The sequence below is a fragment of the Schistocerca serialis genome, chromosome 3, assembly GCF_023864345.2.
Source record: "Schistocerca serialis cubense isolate TAMUIC-IGC-003099 chromosome 3, iqSchSeri2.2, whole genome shotgun sequence".
Taxonomy (NCBI): Eukaryota; Metazoa; Arthropoda; class Insecta; order Orthoptera; family Acrididae; genus Schistocerca; species Schistocerca serialis.
This window is the reverse complement of record NC_064640.1, coordinates 807,942,194-807,960,246: the sequence shown is the minus strand read 5'-3', so window position 1 is coordinate 807,960,246 and position 18,053 is coordinate 807,942,194. Positions and strand designations below refer to the sequence as shown.

Sequence of the window (18,053 nt, the reverse complement as noted above, 5' to 3'; positions counted from 1 at the left end):
TTTAGTATACACCTTTGCTTCTCATTGCTGTCAGTCTATATCATGATGCTGGATTTCCATTTCCTGTCTACGGTGTTGTCAAATGGCATCTCAAAATAGGCTGGCATTTGATCCACATTACCAGTCTGAGATAATAAATAGGAATGTTTGTGGCACATAATTACCACATAGTGATGAAAATTCACTACTTTTCCTCATAATTGCCTGGAAGCAATAGAGCAATAGTTTTCCTCCAGAAGCCTAATCCATTTCAATTGTAAAGTCTTGATAGCGAGCCCCAGTTAGCTTTCAAGCTGGTGATGTCTAATTCTATGGCTAAGGCCAATGCTTTGAGTTGGACACATTTCACTAATCACTGCACACCCCTATTCTCACTTCTCATCTACATAATCACAGAGACTTTTTTCAAGGTCAGATACTTCGCTTTTTGGTCATGTAATGATGATGATGATTACTGTTCATTTCTTGAAGCCATGTTTTGTTTTTTTTTGCCAATTGTGAATACAACCCTCACTCACATCGTACTTTCTTTCCACTGAGCAGTTTCCAAATTTCTCTGCTTCTTTAAGAATTTTAAATTTTTTTAAAACTGTGTACAATCAATAACAAGAACTGGTAGCCATAACTGACACATAGTTAACGTTTCTTCACATCTAATGAGCTACTGGTCCATCACAGACTGAGGCCACAACAACACTACAGGATCTGTTGATGGAAGCAGAGCAGTACCAGCCTTATTACAATTAATCTGAACCCCCCAGTTTTTTGTCCTTAAATTTGGGGAAAAAAATTGCATGGATTATTCACGTATATGTGGCACTAGTTAATCTAATATATGTAATGAAAAAGTTCTTGAAACCTTAACTTATATTTGGTGACTGTTTTGGAAAGACAATAAATAACTTTTTCTTGTGGTATATGATACTCATTGTCTCAGTTTCTCACAAATTTAAACATAATCATCACAATAATTAGAAAATAATAGCTGATCCACAATACTAATTCTTTTTGACTCTCTTTATCACCATGACAAATCCAGTGAAATTTTCATATGGAAAGTTGCTGTAGTTTTATTTTTTTTATACAGTACTAAGAAAATGAGACCTGTTTAAATTGTAATGTGTCTTATGTTTGTGGTTTGGAAGCTATTACAAAGATAAAAATAGATATCTGCATATTCGTAAATGCACGTGGATCTGTGTATGAATGCATATATGTTCAAACAAAAAAAATCTTTAGTATATATTTATCCTATGATGAAGTGAAAAATACATGTGTTGTTTACACAGGGATTAGCAGCACCCCTTATCCCTTTGGCCACAGAAACACAGATAAACACCTGAGATGAAAAACAAGGTCTGCAAGTCAAATGGATCATGGTATATGTCACCACATTCCTCTAAATAGTGTACTCCACAAATTAAATTCTACAGGAGTCTGTTTTGAACTTTTAAGTGACTTCATTTCTGTTGCCGCAATGTGTGTGTAAGAATTTTTGGTTAGCTAGTTTTCATTACCATCTTATCACTGTAAATATTTTTAACAGTAATTAGCACCAATACAGAAATTTATCTGTGATAATACTGATCTTTTTATATAATAGAAGTCATTCTGTATAATCTTTTATCATATGGTATTTGATGAGTTTATATTGAGTGAAAAGTTTAATTACTTGTTATAACAGAAAACGTCCTTTTTAGTACTCTCTCTGCAGATAAAGTTTATAGGGCTATCAAAAGTCGTAAGACTAGAAAACAATCTTGAACCACTGGTAGAAGTGAACTAAATTTAATGGTGCATATTCTGAAATTTTAAAGTATGTAATAAAAATTTTATTATCAGTCCTGAAATGACAACATTGTAGTGACACAATGTAATTCACCCTATCTTCTTGGTACAGCAATCCTGAAATATGAATTAATACTTACAGTGGACATCCGACTTTGGAATTGTAAGTCAAATAGGTAATATTTTGTATAAATGAAATGTAAAAGGTCTTATGAAAACAGAAGCTGTTGCTTCAACAAACAACAGGTAATTACAAACTTTTATTTGATATTGCAACTGGATTACCTGTCACCTGATGGATCAGTTTTTAATGTGGTGAAAAAATGGTACAAGTTAGAACTACTGAACTAATAAACAATGCAATATATTTCAAGCAATTTTCAATTCAAAAGTGAATATTTTAATAGTTACCATGTGAAATGTTGGAATACAGGAAGACTATACTTAACTGCCTATTAATATATCATTATTTCAAAATTCTCTTGAAAAACGGGCTATGTGACTTTTTGTATTTATTAAGCTGCAGTTCATATCAGTTGCAGCACAAACACAGCCAAAATGTGGCAAAATGATATTCTATAAAAATAAGCAGCTCACTGGTGGTGCCTGTTCCTGCATTTTTTGTAATAAAACTATACCAAATTCATTTCACAGTCCCATGAAAAGGAAATACTGAAGTTATTATCTATGAATTTTAACATTATGAGCAAACTTAACTATAATCCAGAGGTTTTAGAAGATTTTATTTTCTATATATTCACATGTCTGAGTTCAATGTCTGAAATTATATACAGAAGCTTGAGTTCTGAGACACATTATTGCTGAAGTTTAGACTCTACTGTGCATGCAGTTTCTATCATGGTGACAGAAATGCTTTTAATTCTTATCTTATCGCATAGGAGACTATCCTGATTCAATCAACTTTTACATTTTGTGTCAGTAGCTTGAAATGGAAATACTTTGCAGATTCTTGGCACTTTTATGGGTTATCGAAATGCTCACAGTCTCACCTTTTTGAGTCCCCTATACTTATGCAATTTTGTTATTTGACGCAGATTCACAAGTATTATTAGAAACATGATAGACACATTAAACAGCTTCTGCCAATATGTTTTGTGCTAAAATGGATGATTATGCGTATGAATTAAATTAAATGTAATGATTAAATATGAAAACAAAAGTTCTATATTTTACAGTGACTATTATGATACAATCTTCTGGATTATAGTAAAGCTTGTACACAGTCTGTCATGAACGTGCTGGTTTAGCACATTTACAAACAGTAATACATTGAGCCTTGTTACTGTACTTACAAAACAAGAAGTGACTGAATGACTAACTTGCAATATCATCAACAACTGGTATATGTAACAATATATAACAAATTGCTATTTATCAAAAGTTTTTTCTTTCAAATCCACTACTCTACTAACTGGAGATTTGTCTCTTCTACAATTTGTTTTCTTCACTAACTTTTGGCTAGTCAAGTTTGTACCACACTGCAACAAGCTCTACCTATGAATCTGCTAACAAATTGTTTCACAACTGATTCCTCTTTGGTTATGTAAGAACTGACTGGTAAAAGACCAGTACACCAGTATTTGACATGTGCATGGTAATCAGAGGCCCAAAATATGTTCATTTTTCTAATCTAATCCCATCTACAAGGATTCAATACCGTTTCTCAAACTAGGATAACATACAATTGGCTGGCAGACAATGTCTTAGTATATGTCACATATCTTTTGGGCTCATACATCCCTTAAAGCTGAAGATGCCAAATATTAATTTGTATCAAACACTATTATTCTCTACAGATCATAGCTATTAATAAATGTTTTAATTGATTTCCCACAAAAGTTGGGTCCCACAAGGCAAACACACAACAATCTTACAACTTTTGTAGGGGCATACAGTTTAACTGCAGTCACCATCATGGACAAAAAATGATGATGTACATCCTTGTTGCAACACATAGTGAACTCAGCTATTTTAGCATTCATACTTTGTCTCCTATTCTGTAGTCTTCCATTAGCAGAGAGAGACATGCTCTTTCTCTTTCTCTCTCTCTTTCCTTCCTCTCCTTTCTCCTTTATTCTTTTTGTAAATGGACTGTTTGAGCATAATACAGTAAACACAACATATTCATTTTCAAGTGGCTACACAAAATTAACTAACTATATGAAATAAATAATATTTTGGAACATGTCCTTGCCTGAAGTAAAATAAATGTACAGTAAAAAAATCTTGAGCCTTCAGAGGTTACTCCAGTCTTTATACAAATCAGTGCTGCAGTACTTGTAACTTTTCTTCTAACATCAATTAAAATTTGCACAATATTTTGTTATCCAATCAACAGAAGCTAAAACAGCTGAGTAACACACCACATTTGCTACATATTACAGGACATTTAGTCATTCATATTGCTATATTTGCAGGATTCAGTATGTATATGAGCTAGAATTAGGTATGCCTCAGTGATAAAGGTGTTATTTCAGCTGCACATACAAATGATGGAATTTCTGATACTGGCAAGATAAACAAATGTGTATTTTAGAAACTTCATACCTTCTGAATGTCCACTAGCACCGTCTTGTTAGTATACTTCATGTTATATAGACAGTAACAAACATATCTAATCTACGGTTCTATCTAATTATTTGCTTTTAAGGCAAGGCTACGACTTATTGCATCACAGATTTGTAAAATATTATCTGCAAGCCATTCTTCTTAACTGCAAATATTTTCTTCATTGTTTGACAATTCAAAGCCAATTACAGTTTGTACCTCAGAATAAAGTAATATTTTATCACTGAGATCTCTACAGAGGCCCATTGTCCTTGTCTACAAAAAATAATTAATCAATGAAAAAGTGTGGCATATTAACACTCTAACAGATGCTTATTACAAAAACCCTCCCAAAGTTTTATATCACACTGCAGAAGACCTTCACATAAAAAAATAAGAAAAAAGAGCTTAATGGCCCTTTTGAATTTATTCATTGACTAGTACTCATAAATAAACGCTCCAGAAACATTGTATCAATACAACATTTGTCTGTGTGACAGATATCTCCTCCATTTGAAATAATGGATCACTGATGCCACTTCACTACTGAATATGTTCTAAAACATCATGTTGCTTGATTCTGTACTTACAAAAATAAAAACTTGTGAATATCAATCTCACTGAAACACAGACAGAATTAGAAACAAACAAAATACCTTAAACAAGCTGTTGGCGCAACAAGAGAATTAATAGTATATATTAACAGTATATGAGTTGAGTATCTTTTTTCAGATGCCCTCATAAGTTAATAACCTAAGGTCAAAAGACATACAAAACTGCACTGCTTTTACTTAAAAAATAATCTGATATGTACAGTAAAATGTAACAAATTTTACAAACAGTGTTCATACTCAACATCAACCACCTTACATTTGTCAAAAAATTCTTATTGTTAACAACTACATAAATAAACAAATAGAAACACTGAAACTGTAATCAAACTGACTGTAAGCATAACAAAAATTTTTTCAAAATTTTTGACACCCAACAAACTATTTAAAACTGTGTTCTGTACAACAACAAAAACAAGCTACAAGATGTAAACATCATACTCACAATGTGCTTAAAAAAAGAAAATATTTAAAAGAAATCACATAGCAATGAGAACTCTAACACAACTCCATATCAGTCATCACATTTTTTTAAATATGGCTAAAGTCTTTGGTAGTTAGAAAACAATCTGTTTTCCCATGCAAGATGACTGGGAATTGTGACTGATAACACCACAAATAAAACAACTATTTACAACACATATTAAAGTGACAACATTATGGCACACATACTTTCTGGGCTGATTGTCTCAGCTTCCATTAGTTGTGCACTAGTTGATCAATATGAGAAAATCTACTTCTCATCCAACTCAAATCTTACAAATTAAGGGAAGAGTTATAAAAATGCATCTTCAAACACATCCAACTAAAGATTCTCATTTCACACAACGCTTGGAGATTACTGCCAAACCCTGCTGTTACCATTAAAAGGGGAAGTTTACAGCAGGTACCATTCAGGCCCAATGCTTAGCAAACACACATAATAAATTGAGCAAAATCTAATAGTGCTAATATACAGCTTAAGATGACTGTGGCTTGGTGGGTGTGGATGGGTTGGAGCTAGAATTTGGTGTCCTTGATGGGGGAGTACGAGCTCCACTGCTTGAACCATTAGATCCTGGATCTCCAGATGTAATTCCTTGAGTGGCATCTATTCCTTCACTGCTGTGAACCACAGTGTTGAAATATCGATCTGAAAAGAAAATGAAATATCAAAGCAATGTTATGGAACATAGCCAATGGAAATTTATCATGAAGTTTTTATTTATTTTTGTTTGGTCTGGAAGTGTAGCGGTTAGTACACATTTTAAGTGGAGCACAGAGGCTTAGTAAATGAAATTTTGTCTTTATACACATAATGGTTTTTACACAAAAACATTTGGAACATAAATAGCATAGCATGAAATTAATGAAACACACCTTTATCATCTGACCACTCGTTGCAAAATGTAAATATCTCAGAACTCTAACATAATTTTCAAGTACTATAGAATCTGTCAGAGATTTATTTATTGACTTAAAAAAAAACACTGCCACTCTTAGATAAATAATGTTAATGCTATGAAGTACAAATGTGTAAGATAAAGTGAGTGGTTGTACTGGTAGAAAGAGAAAATCTGTTACTTTTTATTAGAAATTTAAGCATTGTACAATTATTTTAAGGGTATTTTACAATGTAAATTGTCTATGGATGAATAAATCAAACAACACACTCAGTCATTGTGTTCCAGTATTGGATATTTGTAACACACTTAGTATTGCATTTTTTGAGTAGTGCAGTGCAATACTTTTCAAGCCATTATAACTGATGATATTTCATTAGCAATGTATTTGTACTTCTTAGACTGGAGAAAAATTCAGTACTAAATTGTCTGTATTTTTGTGCCTCAGGCCCAGATCGTGGGGGGAGGGCGGAGCCAGGGTATTTGCCCCAGGTGGCAATTTCAGGGGGCGCTAAATTCATATTCTTGAAGAAAACAACCTTGCTTCACAAAGCACCAAGCATCCAGGGCACGTTGGTTTATCGATTATCCATATTATTTTGAAACACATCCTTGTTGGTTTTCGAACATTTTTGAACACATTCTAAGTTGATTTCTGAATGAATCATAAGTTGATTTTTGAATGCGTGCATAGTGTATGGGACATCTCAGCTGGGGGAGTCCCCGTCATATCTAGAAATAGAAAAACCTACCCCCAGACAAAAGGGGAAGGGGCTATTTATGTGGTTGACTGTGTGTGCGAATGATCAGCATTGGTATATTTGTTAGCGAAATCCTTAGATTCAGACTTCCTGAGTGGAAATAAATGACTAACAAGAATAACAAGTGTGAAAGATTAATATGTAATCTTCCTGGTGTATCCAAGAAAATGAAATTTTGACAGAAAATTTTTTGCCAGATCATTACACTACTAAGGGCTAGTTGTACAGTACCCAGTTAGCAGCTGCTTAAGTTCTATTCTCAGGCTAGTGTGGAAAACGTGTTGTACAAACATGTAATAATGCCTAACCTGAGAATAAATGTGGCATAACTAAACTGGTGATTCTGGCAGGATTAGTGTAGTTAACTTGAGACTAAGTTTTGACACTAGCAGGAATAGTTACAGAATTAGTGATGACAAGATTGTTTGTAAGAGCAAGGAAAGAGAAGCAACAGGGACATCACACAAATTATACGGAAGAATATGCTGATTTCAAATTTATATAAAAATTTCATACTACTGCTTTTTGATCTCATGCTTAAAGAACTGGAGTATATGAATGAAATGTGAAACTATTTACTAACATAAAACATTTTGCTTGTAGCTTGTAGTAGGTCTATTAGGCATTTGATATTGGTATGTCAAAAATTAATTTCTATCTTGTTATTTATGTAAATGAGGTAGATAAAAAATGACCATTTGTCTTGCTTATTTGGCATGTGCTACAATTGCTGCTATATTAGAAATGTCTGTTTCATTTTATCTAGCACACAGTGACAAAACTGATGTAATCAAATAGAGAAACTTAAGTACTATTCATATTAACAGCTTTTTCTGTCTTAGAAAATGACATTTTTGTTTTTCATGTAGCAAAATTTTTGACAAGCTTTGATGAGGTAATAGATTCTTTCACAGAAAGGAAAGCATGCCATGTAAAGCCATAGCAAGATTAGAGATAAAAAAATGTGCTGTGTAATGTATTGCTTGCTCTTGTCTTTATTGATATTTAATTTAATGCCACACAAAAGACAATGGGCAACAAAGAGTGCAAATTTTCTGAAGAGTTCTTATTCTTCTGGTTACAAATAAGCCCACCCAGTATTAATAGTGAGTTTTTTTTCTTTTTGAGAGAGGTAGGATGTCAAACTGGCCAAATAGGTGTAGGAGAGGCACCACAGCACATTTTAATTTCCACTGCCCTGAATATAGATTTGATGGCTTCCATTACAAAATATACACATTTGAATTCCACAGAGTGAAATACAGTGATGTGCAATAGAAGACTGCTGTGTGAAGAGGTGTGGTACTGCACTTCAGCATACTTAAGACCAAATAACGTCTTACATTTCCTTTTACATATATGTTTTATGTATCAAACTCTTCAGAATGATGTGCACTACAAAATGATCATATTTTTGAAAAATCAGTTTTTAAAAAAATTTTTGTATCCTATCTCAAACACTCAAAGAAGCAGGGGGGGGGGGGGGGGGGGGGTACTATCAATTTTTTGCCCCCAGCTCAGAAATATCATAGATCTGGGGCTGTGCTGCATATGATTGGATAGAACTTACATTGCACTTACTTGCATGATGGCATTTACTGTCCAGTTCTTTGCTTAGTTACATTCATATATGTTTCAGTTCTTGCTTGTCCCATTAAATTTAATAACAGATTGTAAAAAACCTTTATGGTTGGAAAACATAAACAATAATGAATAATAAAGAGATATATTCTTCTTATTGTTGTAAGTGACAGATAAAAAATATAATTCTGTGTTACCAAATGAATTAAAGGTACTCAAATGAAATGTGTGCATCAGTGGGAGCGAAACAGTGAAGATGGAGTGATGTGAAATGATATTGATGCAAATTGTTCAGATATCTTGAAATTGCAATGAAATAAATCTGTTGTGAAAACTGAAAATTTGTGCCAGCCTGGAACTCAAAATCAGACTTCTTAGTTATTCAAAGCAGTCATCTTAACTACTGCACCTTCTGAGCACACATCCAGGCCTGAACTAAGCCTAACAATTAACCAGGAAACTTGGATTCCAGTTCCAACAAGTTTAAGTATTCAATTTTCACAACAAGTTTATTATATCACAAGTTCAGCATATGTGATCAGCTTGCACTGATATCAGTTCATGTCACTATATTTTTATTGTTTCATTCCCATTGATCCAGTCATTTCATTTCTTTGCATTTAATTAAATTTAGTATACACTGCCTGACAAAAACATGAAACATCCAGAAATGGAGGAGGAAACAAAATCTAGCTCCATGAGTTGAGATGGTAAGTGATGTTAGTTCAGTAATTACAATAGTAAATCAAATTTACGGAGAGCATGGCAGAATGAGCCCACTCATTAGTATGAGGTTGCACCCTGTCTGGCTTAGATGCACGAACTGATTCAGTTGGTAAGGATGTCATAAAGGCATTGTTTCCTCTCCCAAGGCAAGCTGGCCCACAACTGTTGTAAATTGTTCTTGATATCCTGGATACTGGCACTGGGACAGAGTTGATATCCACACTGGACCTACACATGTTCCATTCTGAATGGATCTGGGGATCTTATTGGCTATGGGCATACCTCAACATAATGCAGGCAATCCACAGAGACATGTCAGGTGTCAACAAGTATTGTCTTTTTGCAAAAAGGCACCACAATACTGTCACATGAGAGGTAACAAGAGCATTTTAGATGTCTGAGACATGCCATTGTGCTATCTGAATTTACTCAATCACTACTGGCTGTAACCTGAAATCATAATCTATGGTTTTCCACATCATGAAACAAGGAGTAACACCACTGTGACTCTCATAAACATTGGAACAATGGGACTTCTCCCAGGTCAGTGCCATACTTGTTGATGATGGTCACCCGAGGTAGTTCAGAATTGCAGTTCAACACAGCACAATGCCATTCTTCAGCAGTCCATTCTTCTCAGTCACAACATCACTTCAAATGCAGCTATTTCTGTTGTGTTGCATGGTATGATAATTCCCTGCTCTAGCTGCTGCTGGTCTTTGACCAATGTTGCAGGATGATGGAGATTGTTTCAGGGAGTCCAGTACATGTTCTCAGATTTCAGATGCAGATGAAGAGGTTACGATGTGCTTGGTATACAATACAGTGATCCTCACTTGTGGTGGTTAGACATGGTTGACAGGAACCTTGACAACAAGTATGTCTGCCCTCACATTCCATGTAGTCCAATGTCACATCCACATGCCCCAAAATTCTTGATATTGCATGATTTGACCAACTGGTCAAATGGAGACTCGCAGTGATAACCATTCCAAACTCTGCCGGTGCTGATAATTATCTCACACAAGAATACAGCATCTCCATGTCCTTCACAGAGATCACTCAACATTTGATGCTGTTCTCGCTTCTTATATATCTTACCAGGCCTGGTAACAGCAATAAAATGAGCAAACTAATTCTCTTGTGGGATACCTACCTGTACCAAGGAATTGCAACTCTTAATCATTTATAGACCCACTGACAGTGTGTACATGTATGTAGTTAAATCGAGATCTCACCATGTCTTCTACACACTTGAATTTTTTTTCGTCTTGCCCTGTATATACTTTGTGGTGGTGAAAGCCACAGGAATCCACTAACTTTTTCTCCATTGGTACTATTTTCACATGCCTTGTGAGAGAATCTCTGGTGGTAGTAGTAGTAGTAGTAGTAGTAGTAGTACTTGGAAATCAAAGGTGAAGACATCAGTTTCAATGAAAATTTGAGTCAAGCTTGGAGGCATGCTAGGATAGCCAAATGGTTAAGGCAACAACATACAATTATTTGTTGTGCAAATTTTCAGTTGTTACTTCAAGTTCATTAAAATGTAATTACTGTCTGAAAAATACTATACTTACCATCATCTATAAGTGTTCCCGAGTTAGACTCAGTGCTCTGGCCATTTCCAGATATCAGTGGTGTCATCATGTTGTACTCCTCCTCCAAACTGATGAAAGGAGTATTCCAGCGAGGTATTGGTGTAGATCTTGGTGTTGTACGGGGAGTTGTTACAGGGGAGCTGAACATACTCAAGTTTGTTGGACTTATAACTCCTGACATGGCACTAACTGGACTAATACTTGAATAGCTGAAAAGCTGAAAGGAACCAGAACCATAACACAAAATGTTATTTTGTCTAGTGCACTTAAAATTTTAAATTATACTTTAAAATTGCGATGACTCATTGTGCTGAAGTAATATACCAGAATATTATAGCAGTGAGAATAAACTCTAAAAACCTCCTAAATACATGCATACATGAACACACCACAAGAGGAACGGAAAATTATTACATGAGACAATGAACTCTGAAACTGACAGTGGATGCTCCTGTTGAAGCAGGCAAAACGTTTTTCAACAAGGTTCCAAAATCAGTTAAGCAAGTAAAGAAATTAAATTCATTTAAAAATTATTTCAAAGTTTATCTTACAGAGAAATATATATACAGTACGAGTGAGTATTAAATGTCAAATTAAATATTAGCTGTTGTGCTGTAACAGAAAATGTGTAATAACCTCATATGTACCCACAAAATGTAACCCCATTTTCTTTACTGTACATACATTGTATATACAGTATAAAATTGTATGATGCACCCTACACTCTCAGCTGAAAATTATCAGCTAGAGTCCAAGGGCAAAGAGTACATAAATAAATAAATATTAATATTCTAGAAACGTTTTGGACTGGTCTGAAATTACCACAGCTCCATCCATTATTTGTAATTAAGAACTCTAAGACAGCAGGGGTAAGTGTCACATTGAAAAATTCAGTAGCCTTATGCCTTGATTTCAAATGAGATGCACTGAACAGAAGTGTTCACATTCATTTAATTCATAAAGGGAACATACACTGATAAGCAAAAACATTATGATCACTGCCCACCATGATGTTGGATGCCACTTTTGGTGGCATTGAAGGCAATGGCATGGTAACAAAAGTGTGTAAGTGAAGTAAACATGGACGGGGGATCACCCTAATGAAGACATGGGCTGCAGATGGGGAAATTCATTGAGATATGCAACTTTGACAGAGGGCAGATTATTATTATGCACAGCCTGTGAACGAGTATCTCAAAAATGAAGAAGCTGCTTGAATGTTCACATACCACTGTTGTTAGCACCTATGGAAGGAGGTAGAAGGACAGTGAAACTACCACCAGGTGCTTAATGGATGGAAGACCATGACTTGTCACAGAACATGGGATTCAGAGGCTTGTCTGCTTTGTAAAGTAGAATGTATGTTGATCTGTGGCATTTCTGCTGAAAGAGCACAATGCTGGTGCATGCACAAGTGTTTTGGAGCACAACATTCATTGTACATTGTTGAACATTGAGCTCTGCAACAGCCCACCCCTAAATGTTTACATGCTGACCCAGTGACATTGCAGTGGTCATGAGACCATTGGGATTCAACTGTCAATTAATGGAGACTTGTCAGCTCTTTGGGTGAAGCACATTTTTGCTACATTAGATCAATGGTTGTCTCTGTGAATGCTGTCATTGAGGTGAAAGGCAGCTCAAAATGTGCAGCATGTCACAGATGCAGGCTGATGGGAGTCGTATTATGCTATGGGAGACATTCTCCTGTGCTTGCATGGGACCTGTGGTAGTAACTGAAGACATGCTGATAGCTGCAAACCACCTGTATCCCTTCATGCTTGATGTCTTCCCTGATGGTAATGATGTCTTTCAGCAGTATAATTGTCCATGTCTTGGAGCCAGAACCATGCTACAGTGGTTTGAGGAGCACTATAGTGAACTCATGTTGATGCCTTGGTGACCAAATCTTCCTGATGTAAATCCTATGGAACCATCTGGGTCGCTATCAGGCACTATCACTGGATATACAAATCAGCGGCCCATTATTTATGCAAATTATATGATCTGTGTGTAGCATCTAATGCCACATACCTCCACAAACATACCAATGAATTGCCGGACCTGTGATTCGCAGAATCAGTGGTGTATTTCATTCCAAAGATGGACAAACAAGCTATTAAGCAGGTAGTCATAATGTTTTCACTGGTCAGTGTATGCAATATGTAAATTTTGTTACTAGTTTTATGTCAGCAGCAGTGTACTTCTAGAAGATACAAACATCTCTTGTGGCAAAAATTTCTATTATTTTTTTGCATTGTGTATTTATAAATTTTTCAAGTGCTGTAAATAAACTTTTGATATAAGAAATACAACCATGATGACATGCATACTGTAATATGCAAATATAATGCTACTGACAATGGAAGAATAGTTCTGGATATTGTTATGCTATATATATGTCCTCTTCCTTAGATATCCTAAAAGGAATATTCATTCTTGGATGGATCATATTTAATGTTGGGTATGAAAATTAATACAGCTCAATGTTCCTCATGTATACTGGTTTATTCTCATTAGAGAGAGGTTTCATCAAAATGAAGATGCTAAGTTTGTTCGATAGGGACCTTCTAGTTCAGTAGTGTACTCTGACTTATTACACACACTGCTGAGCATTAAAACACCATAAAGGAAAGTAAAGAACAAAATTTTACTTATAGATCACATGCAGTATAGTAGGAATAAATGATTAAATGTGTAGGTGATTTGGTGGTATACAAATTACAAAATTTAGAACAAAGAGCTGCCAACTCCGACAGTAATAGCAACTGTAATCTGACTGGGCACTGAGCTGAACTGACATTGGAAGACAGATAGGGGCCATCATTCCATTCTGTTTCAACTCTATGCCAGAGTTCATCACCCATAGTGGTTGGTGAGTGATGGCATGCCAATCTCTCAGCAACCCATGACCACATGTTCCCAATGAGTGAGAGATCTAGACAGTGGTTGGAAGGGCAATAGTCTGAAACAACCTGTATCATTGTAGGTCAGGACAGAGCACAGACTAACTGCAGCTGTGAGTTATCTTCTTGAAAGGTAACATCTTGGACACCTCAGTCCTAGGGTACAGTCACCATCCTTAACATATGAGTTACGTATCATCTGCTGTCCAAATTATTGGCTATACAAACCACAGGTGACTGTGTTGTGTACTTAGTGGCACCCCATACCATCACAGCTGATGCTGGGCCAATATAATGATGACAAATGCAATCTGGAAATGTTTGTTCCGCTCAGTAATATCACATACAGATAAATAGATCTGCAGTAAATAAAGGTAAATGAAGAGTATACCATATTCATTACAGTTTATAAGGTGCTTTCAGTGAACGTTGTACACCATTTGTCCCAGAAACACTGTGCTCCTTATTTTTTGTTGTCTGTTTTGATCAGGTACTGTTCTCTCCTAATACAGCTTCTTAATTCATGCTGACTTTTGCACCTGTCTCATGCTCTTTCTCTCTTTAAGATCCCTCAGATTCTTCAGCTTTCTATCACTTTGAACAAGTAGACAGTGACTGACATGCAAAAATCTGAATTCCCTTCTTCAACATATTCTGTATCAGTCCATCAACAATGGGCACAATGAAAAATAAATATAGCTGAAGAGAATGAAAATATGATTTTGAACAATTTTTTCACCAAGAAATTTCACTTGATGTTCTCTCAACAATTTTAAATGCTAATTCCACTTCAAAATATAAGGCAAATGCACAATGTAGGGTCAAATATTTCTGTCCTGCAACAAACAGAACATGGAAAGTAATAGCACTAATTGTATCATACAGTATACAAGAGATTTTTCCCTGGAGATCAACAGATTGTTCAATAAACTATAGTTAAGAAAATAGCTAATATTACAGTGACGGGAACAGGACTTTTTGGGTCAATTGGAGGTTTGTCATCCAAACACAGTGGGAGTCCTTTTAAAAAATGTTGTAGCAAACTCAATCAGAATAATTCATCCATTACAGAAAGCTGTAGTCATATGAATTTTAAATTCAGTGTTAAGAAATATCCCTACTTAATAAAAAAAGGTTGCCATGTTTAAAAGTAATCATGAAATTCATAAGGATATAATGCATGGACTATTCTGATTGATACAAAAAGTAGCATTAAATACACAGTGGTCCATAACAAAACTGTTTTATCATTTGATATTCTTCAAAATTGTAAAGTGTGTGGGTCACAGATTAATTCATATATTTTGAGCAGAAGACTCAATTAGTCTAATGTCTTAAAATATTTAGACTATATTACAATATAAAACGTCAAATTGGCAATAATGGTAGTCACGTTGCATACATTTTTCTCTTGATTAATATTTAGGTCTTAAAGTTATTTCCATACTCCTTATCTCTGGTGACAACAGAGCAGACATGCAAAAACATATGATTCATAGAGAATCAAACAAAGGAAAATTCTGGATGGAATGTAACAATATTATGAAAAGGATAGCTGCTACTTACCAATCAGTGGAGATGCCGAGTCACAGATAGGCACAGCAAAAAGACTGTTGCAAAATGAACTTTCATCAGCCAACATGGTGTTCTAACACACACACACACACACACACACACACACACACTTATGCAAACAACACTCACACACATGACCACAGTCTGTGGCAGCTGAAGCCAGACTGGCTTCAGCTGCCAGAGACTGTGGTCATGTGTGTTTGAGTTGCACTTGTGTGTGTGTGTGTGTGTGTGTGTGTGTGTGTGTGTGTGTGTGTGTGTTTTGTCTATTTTCATGAAAGGCCTTGATGGCTGAAAGCTCATTTCCTAACAGTCTTTTTGTTGTGCCTATATGTGACTCAGCATCTCTGCTGTATGGTGAGTAGCAACTATCCTTTTCATAATATTTTATGATTTATACAATATATTCAAGTGATTGTAGTATATAATACAGGTAAAACAACGTTTCTCATTATTTACACATATACTCCTTTACAGCACAAAAGTCTTTTTCCAGTAAATAATCCTTTAGAAGCTTCTGTAATTTATTTTCACTCATGTTGCCCTGCAGACACTTAGGAAGATGCTTTACCGGTTGTACACTTGGGTATAAAGGACCTTTTTCAACAGCTCTCAGTCTGTGTGATACACTTCTCAGCTCACTTTTCTTCTTATGTCATCTGAACGAAGACTTGCATTCTTTTCTAGCATTCTCTTTTATTAATAAAATTATTGTTATTCATATGCATGTGGATGGAAATGTCAATATTTTTAGATAATGGAAGATGGTTCTGAATGAGTCAGGTTTTACCCAGGTGGTCCTAATGGCTTTCTCTGTGCTACAAAAATTCTTTTTGAATTATTGCTACTGTAGTTTCTCCAAACATTTATTCCATAATGTAAGTGTAGTTCAGAACAAGCATGGTACACTGCACACAGAATTTGTTTGTTACCATAATAAATACTACAGTGTATGGCAGACATTGTTTTTATGCTGTCTTCATTAGAGCTTATTGTCAAATGTTGTGCCCCAAAAAATTTATGGAGGTATCTCCTTCCAGTCTTGCTTCATCTATGAGTACATGTATGTGTTCTTCCTTTTCTAGTCATGAACATTGTCTTCTTTAAATTTATAATGAGGCTAAATCATTTTGTATGGGGCACAGTACTGTGTTATTTGTTGAAATAAAAACATCTTTTTCAAACATTTCCAGATTTTCTTCTACACTGACTAATGTAATATCACTAGCATACATTATTTTTTTATTCTTCTCTCTGACGTCAATACCATTCATAAATAAGTTGAACAAAATTGGACTAAGTAAAGATCCTTGATGTACACCATACATAATATCTTTGACCTCAGATCTGCATCCACTTTATGTAGTAACATACTGCTTTTTGCTACTAACATACAATTTTATCCATTGCATGGTTTGTCCATGCATACCATTGCTTTCAAGTTTTTTAATTAGTGCTGTGTAGGTGGTTGTGTCAAACACTTGAGACAATCCAGAAGCATAGCAGTTAACAAGTTTCTTTTGTCTAATGCATCTGTAAAAGATTCTGGTAGGCTTGAGATAGTTGTTTCTGCAGATTTCCCTTTTTGGAAACCATGTTGTTCAGGAATCAGGATGTTTTTCTAGAAATAAAATCAACCTACTTTGCATAAATATCTCTAGTACTTTTTAGAAAATAGGGATTAAAGATAGTGGTCTGTAGTTATTTGTGTCATATTTGTCACCTTTCTTGTTTATTGGTAACACTTTGCTTATTTTTAATTTTTCTGGATACACTTCTCTGAGTGAGCAGTTTGCTATTTACAAAAAAGGTTCAATAATACTTTAATAGTCAGTTTGATATAGCACCATCTCCTGCAGATTTCTTGTACTTTAGTTTCTGAATTGTTTTTAGGAGTTCTAGTTTTGCCACTGGTTCCAGAACACTGAGTCAGATGGTTGTCCAAGTGAACTAGGATTCTATGACCCATGATGGCTTCTTTCACACACTAAATTTTATTCAGCATCTATCAAACTGTCATTGAGTGTATACGAAATTTTTGTTCCATCTGTAATTTTGGTGTTCTCAATATCATCAGTTTACTAAAATTTCTGTTGGTGCCTATTTACACTTTTGACTACATATATCAGTGTTGATTTGGCCCAATGTTGTTTTACTTTTGTGATCTAAATTTGCTATGTCTCTATTTATTGCTTCTCTTATAAATTTCCTGTACTTCTTCTGATGCTGTTTAAATGCCTCCATCTTTCCTGTTTGTCTGAGTTCCTTCACTCTAGTCTTGAGTTCAATTATTTCTTTGGTAATAAATTGCGTATGGTGACCCTGCTTTTTCTGACAGGTTGTTTTGTGGAAGACTGCATGAAAATGATTCATTAGTTTGTTAAGAAATCATCATACTTCTAATTTGTGCCTTGTGTTTGCATTGTTTCAGTCAAATCTTCTATCCTCAGTGTTACTTCAAAAAGTTCATATTTTATAGACTGACAGTCCTGATTTCCCTCCTGTCTTCTGTTTTAGAGCCCCATTTTGTAGATACAGCATATTAATGAATGATGAT

At 35.0% G+C, this 18,053-nt stretch overlaps 1 protein-coding gene across 6 annotated transcripts in view; it reads right to left on the bottom strand.

Moving 5' to 3' along the window:
- Positions 1-2,136: 2,136 nt before the first annotated feature.
- Positions 2,137-18,053, bottom strand: part of LOC126470658 (nuclear factor 1 X-type) — a 597,492-nt gene continuing 581,575 nt past the window's right edge. For all 6 annotated transcript variants that reach the window (XM_050098642.1, XM_050098644.1, XM_050098646.1 and 3 more), the window contains 2 exons: positions 10,995-11,232; positions 2,137-6,099 (listed from right to left, as the gene is read on the bottom strand). In XM_050098642.1, coding sequence (XP_049954599.1) covers positions 5,927-6,099; positions 10,995-11,232 — 411 coding nt within the window. In that variant the 3' untranslated portion in view covers positions 2,137-5,926. The remainder of the gene's footprint in view (positions 6,100-10,994; positions 11,233-18,053) is intronic.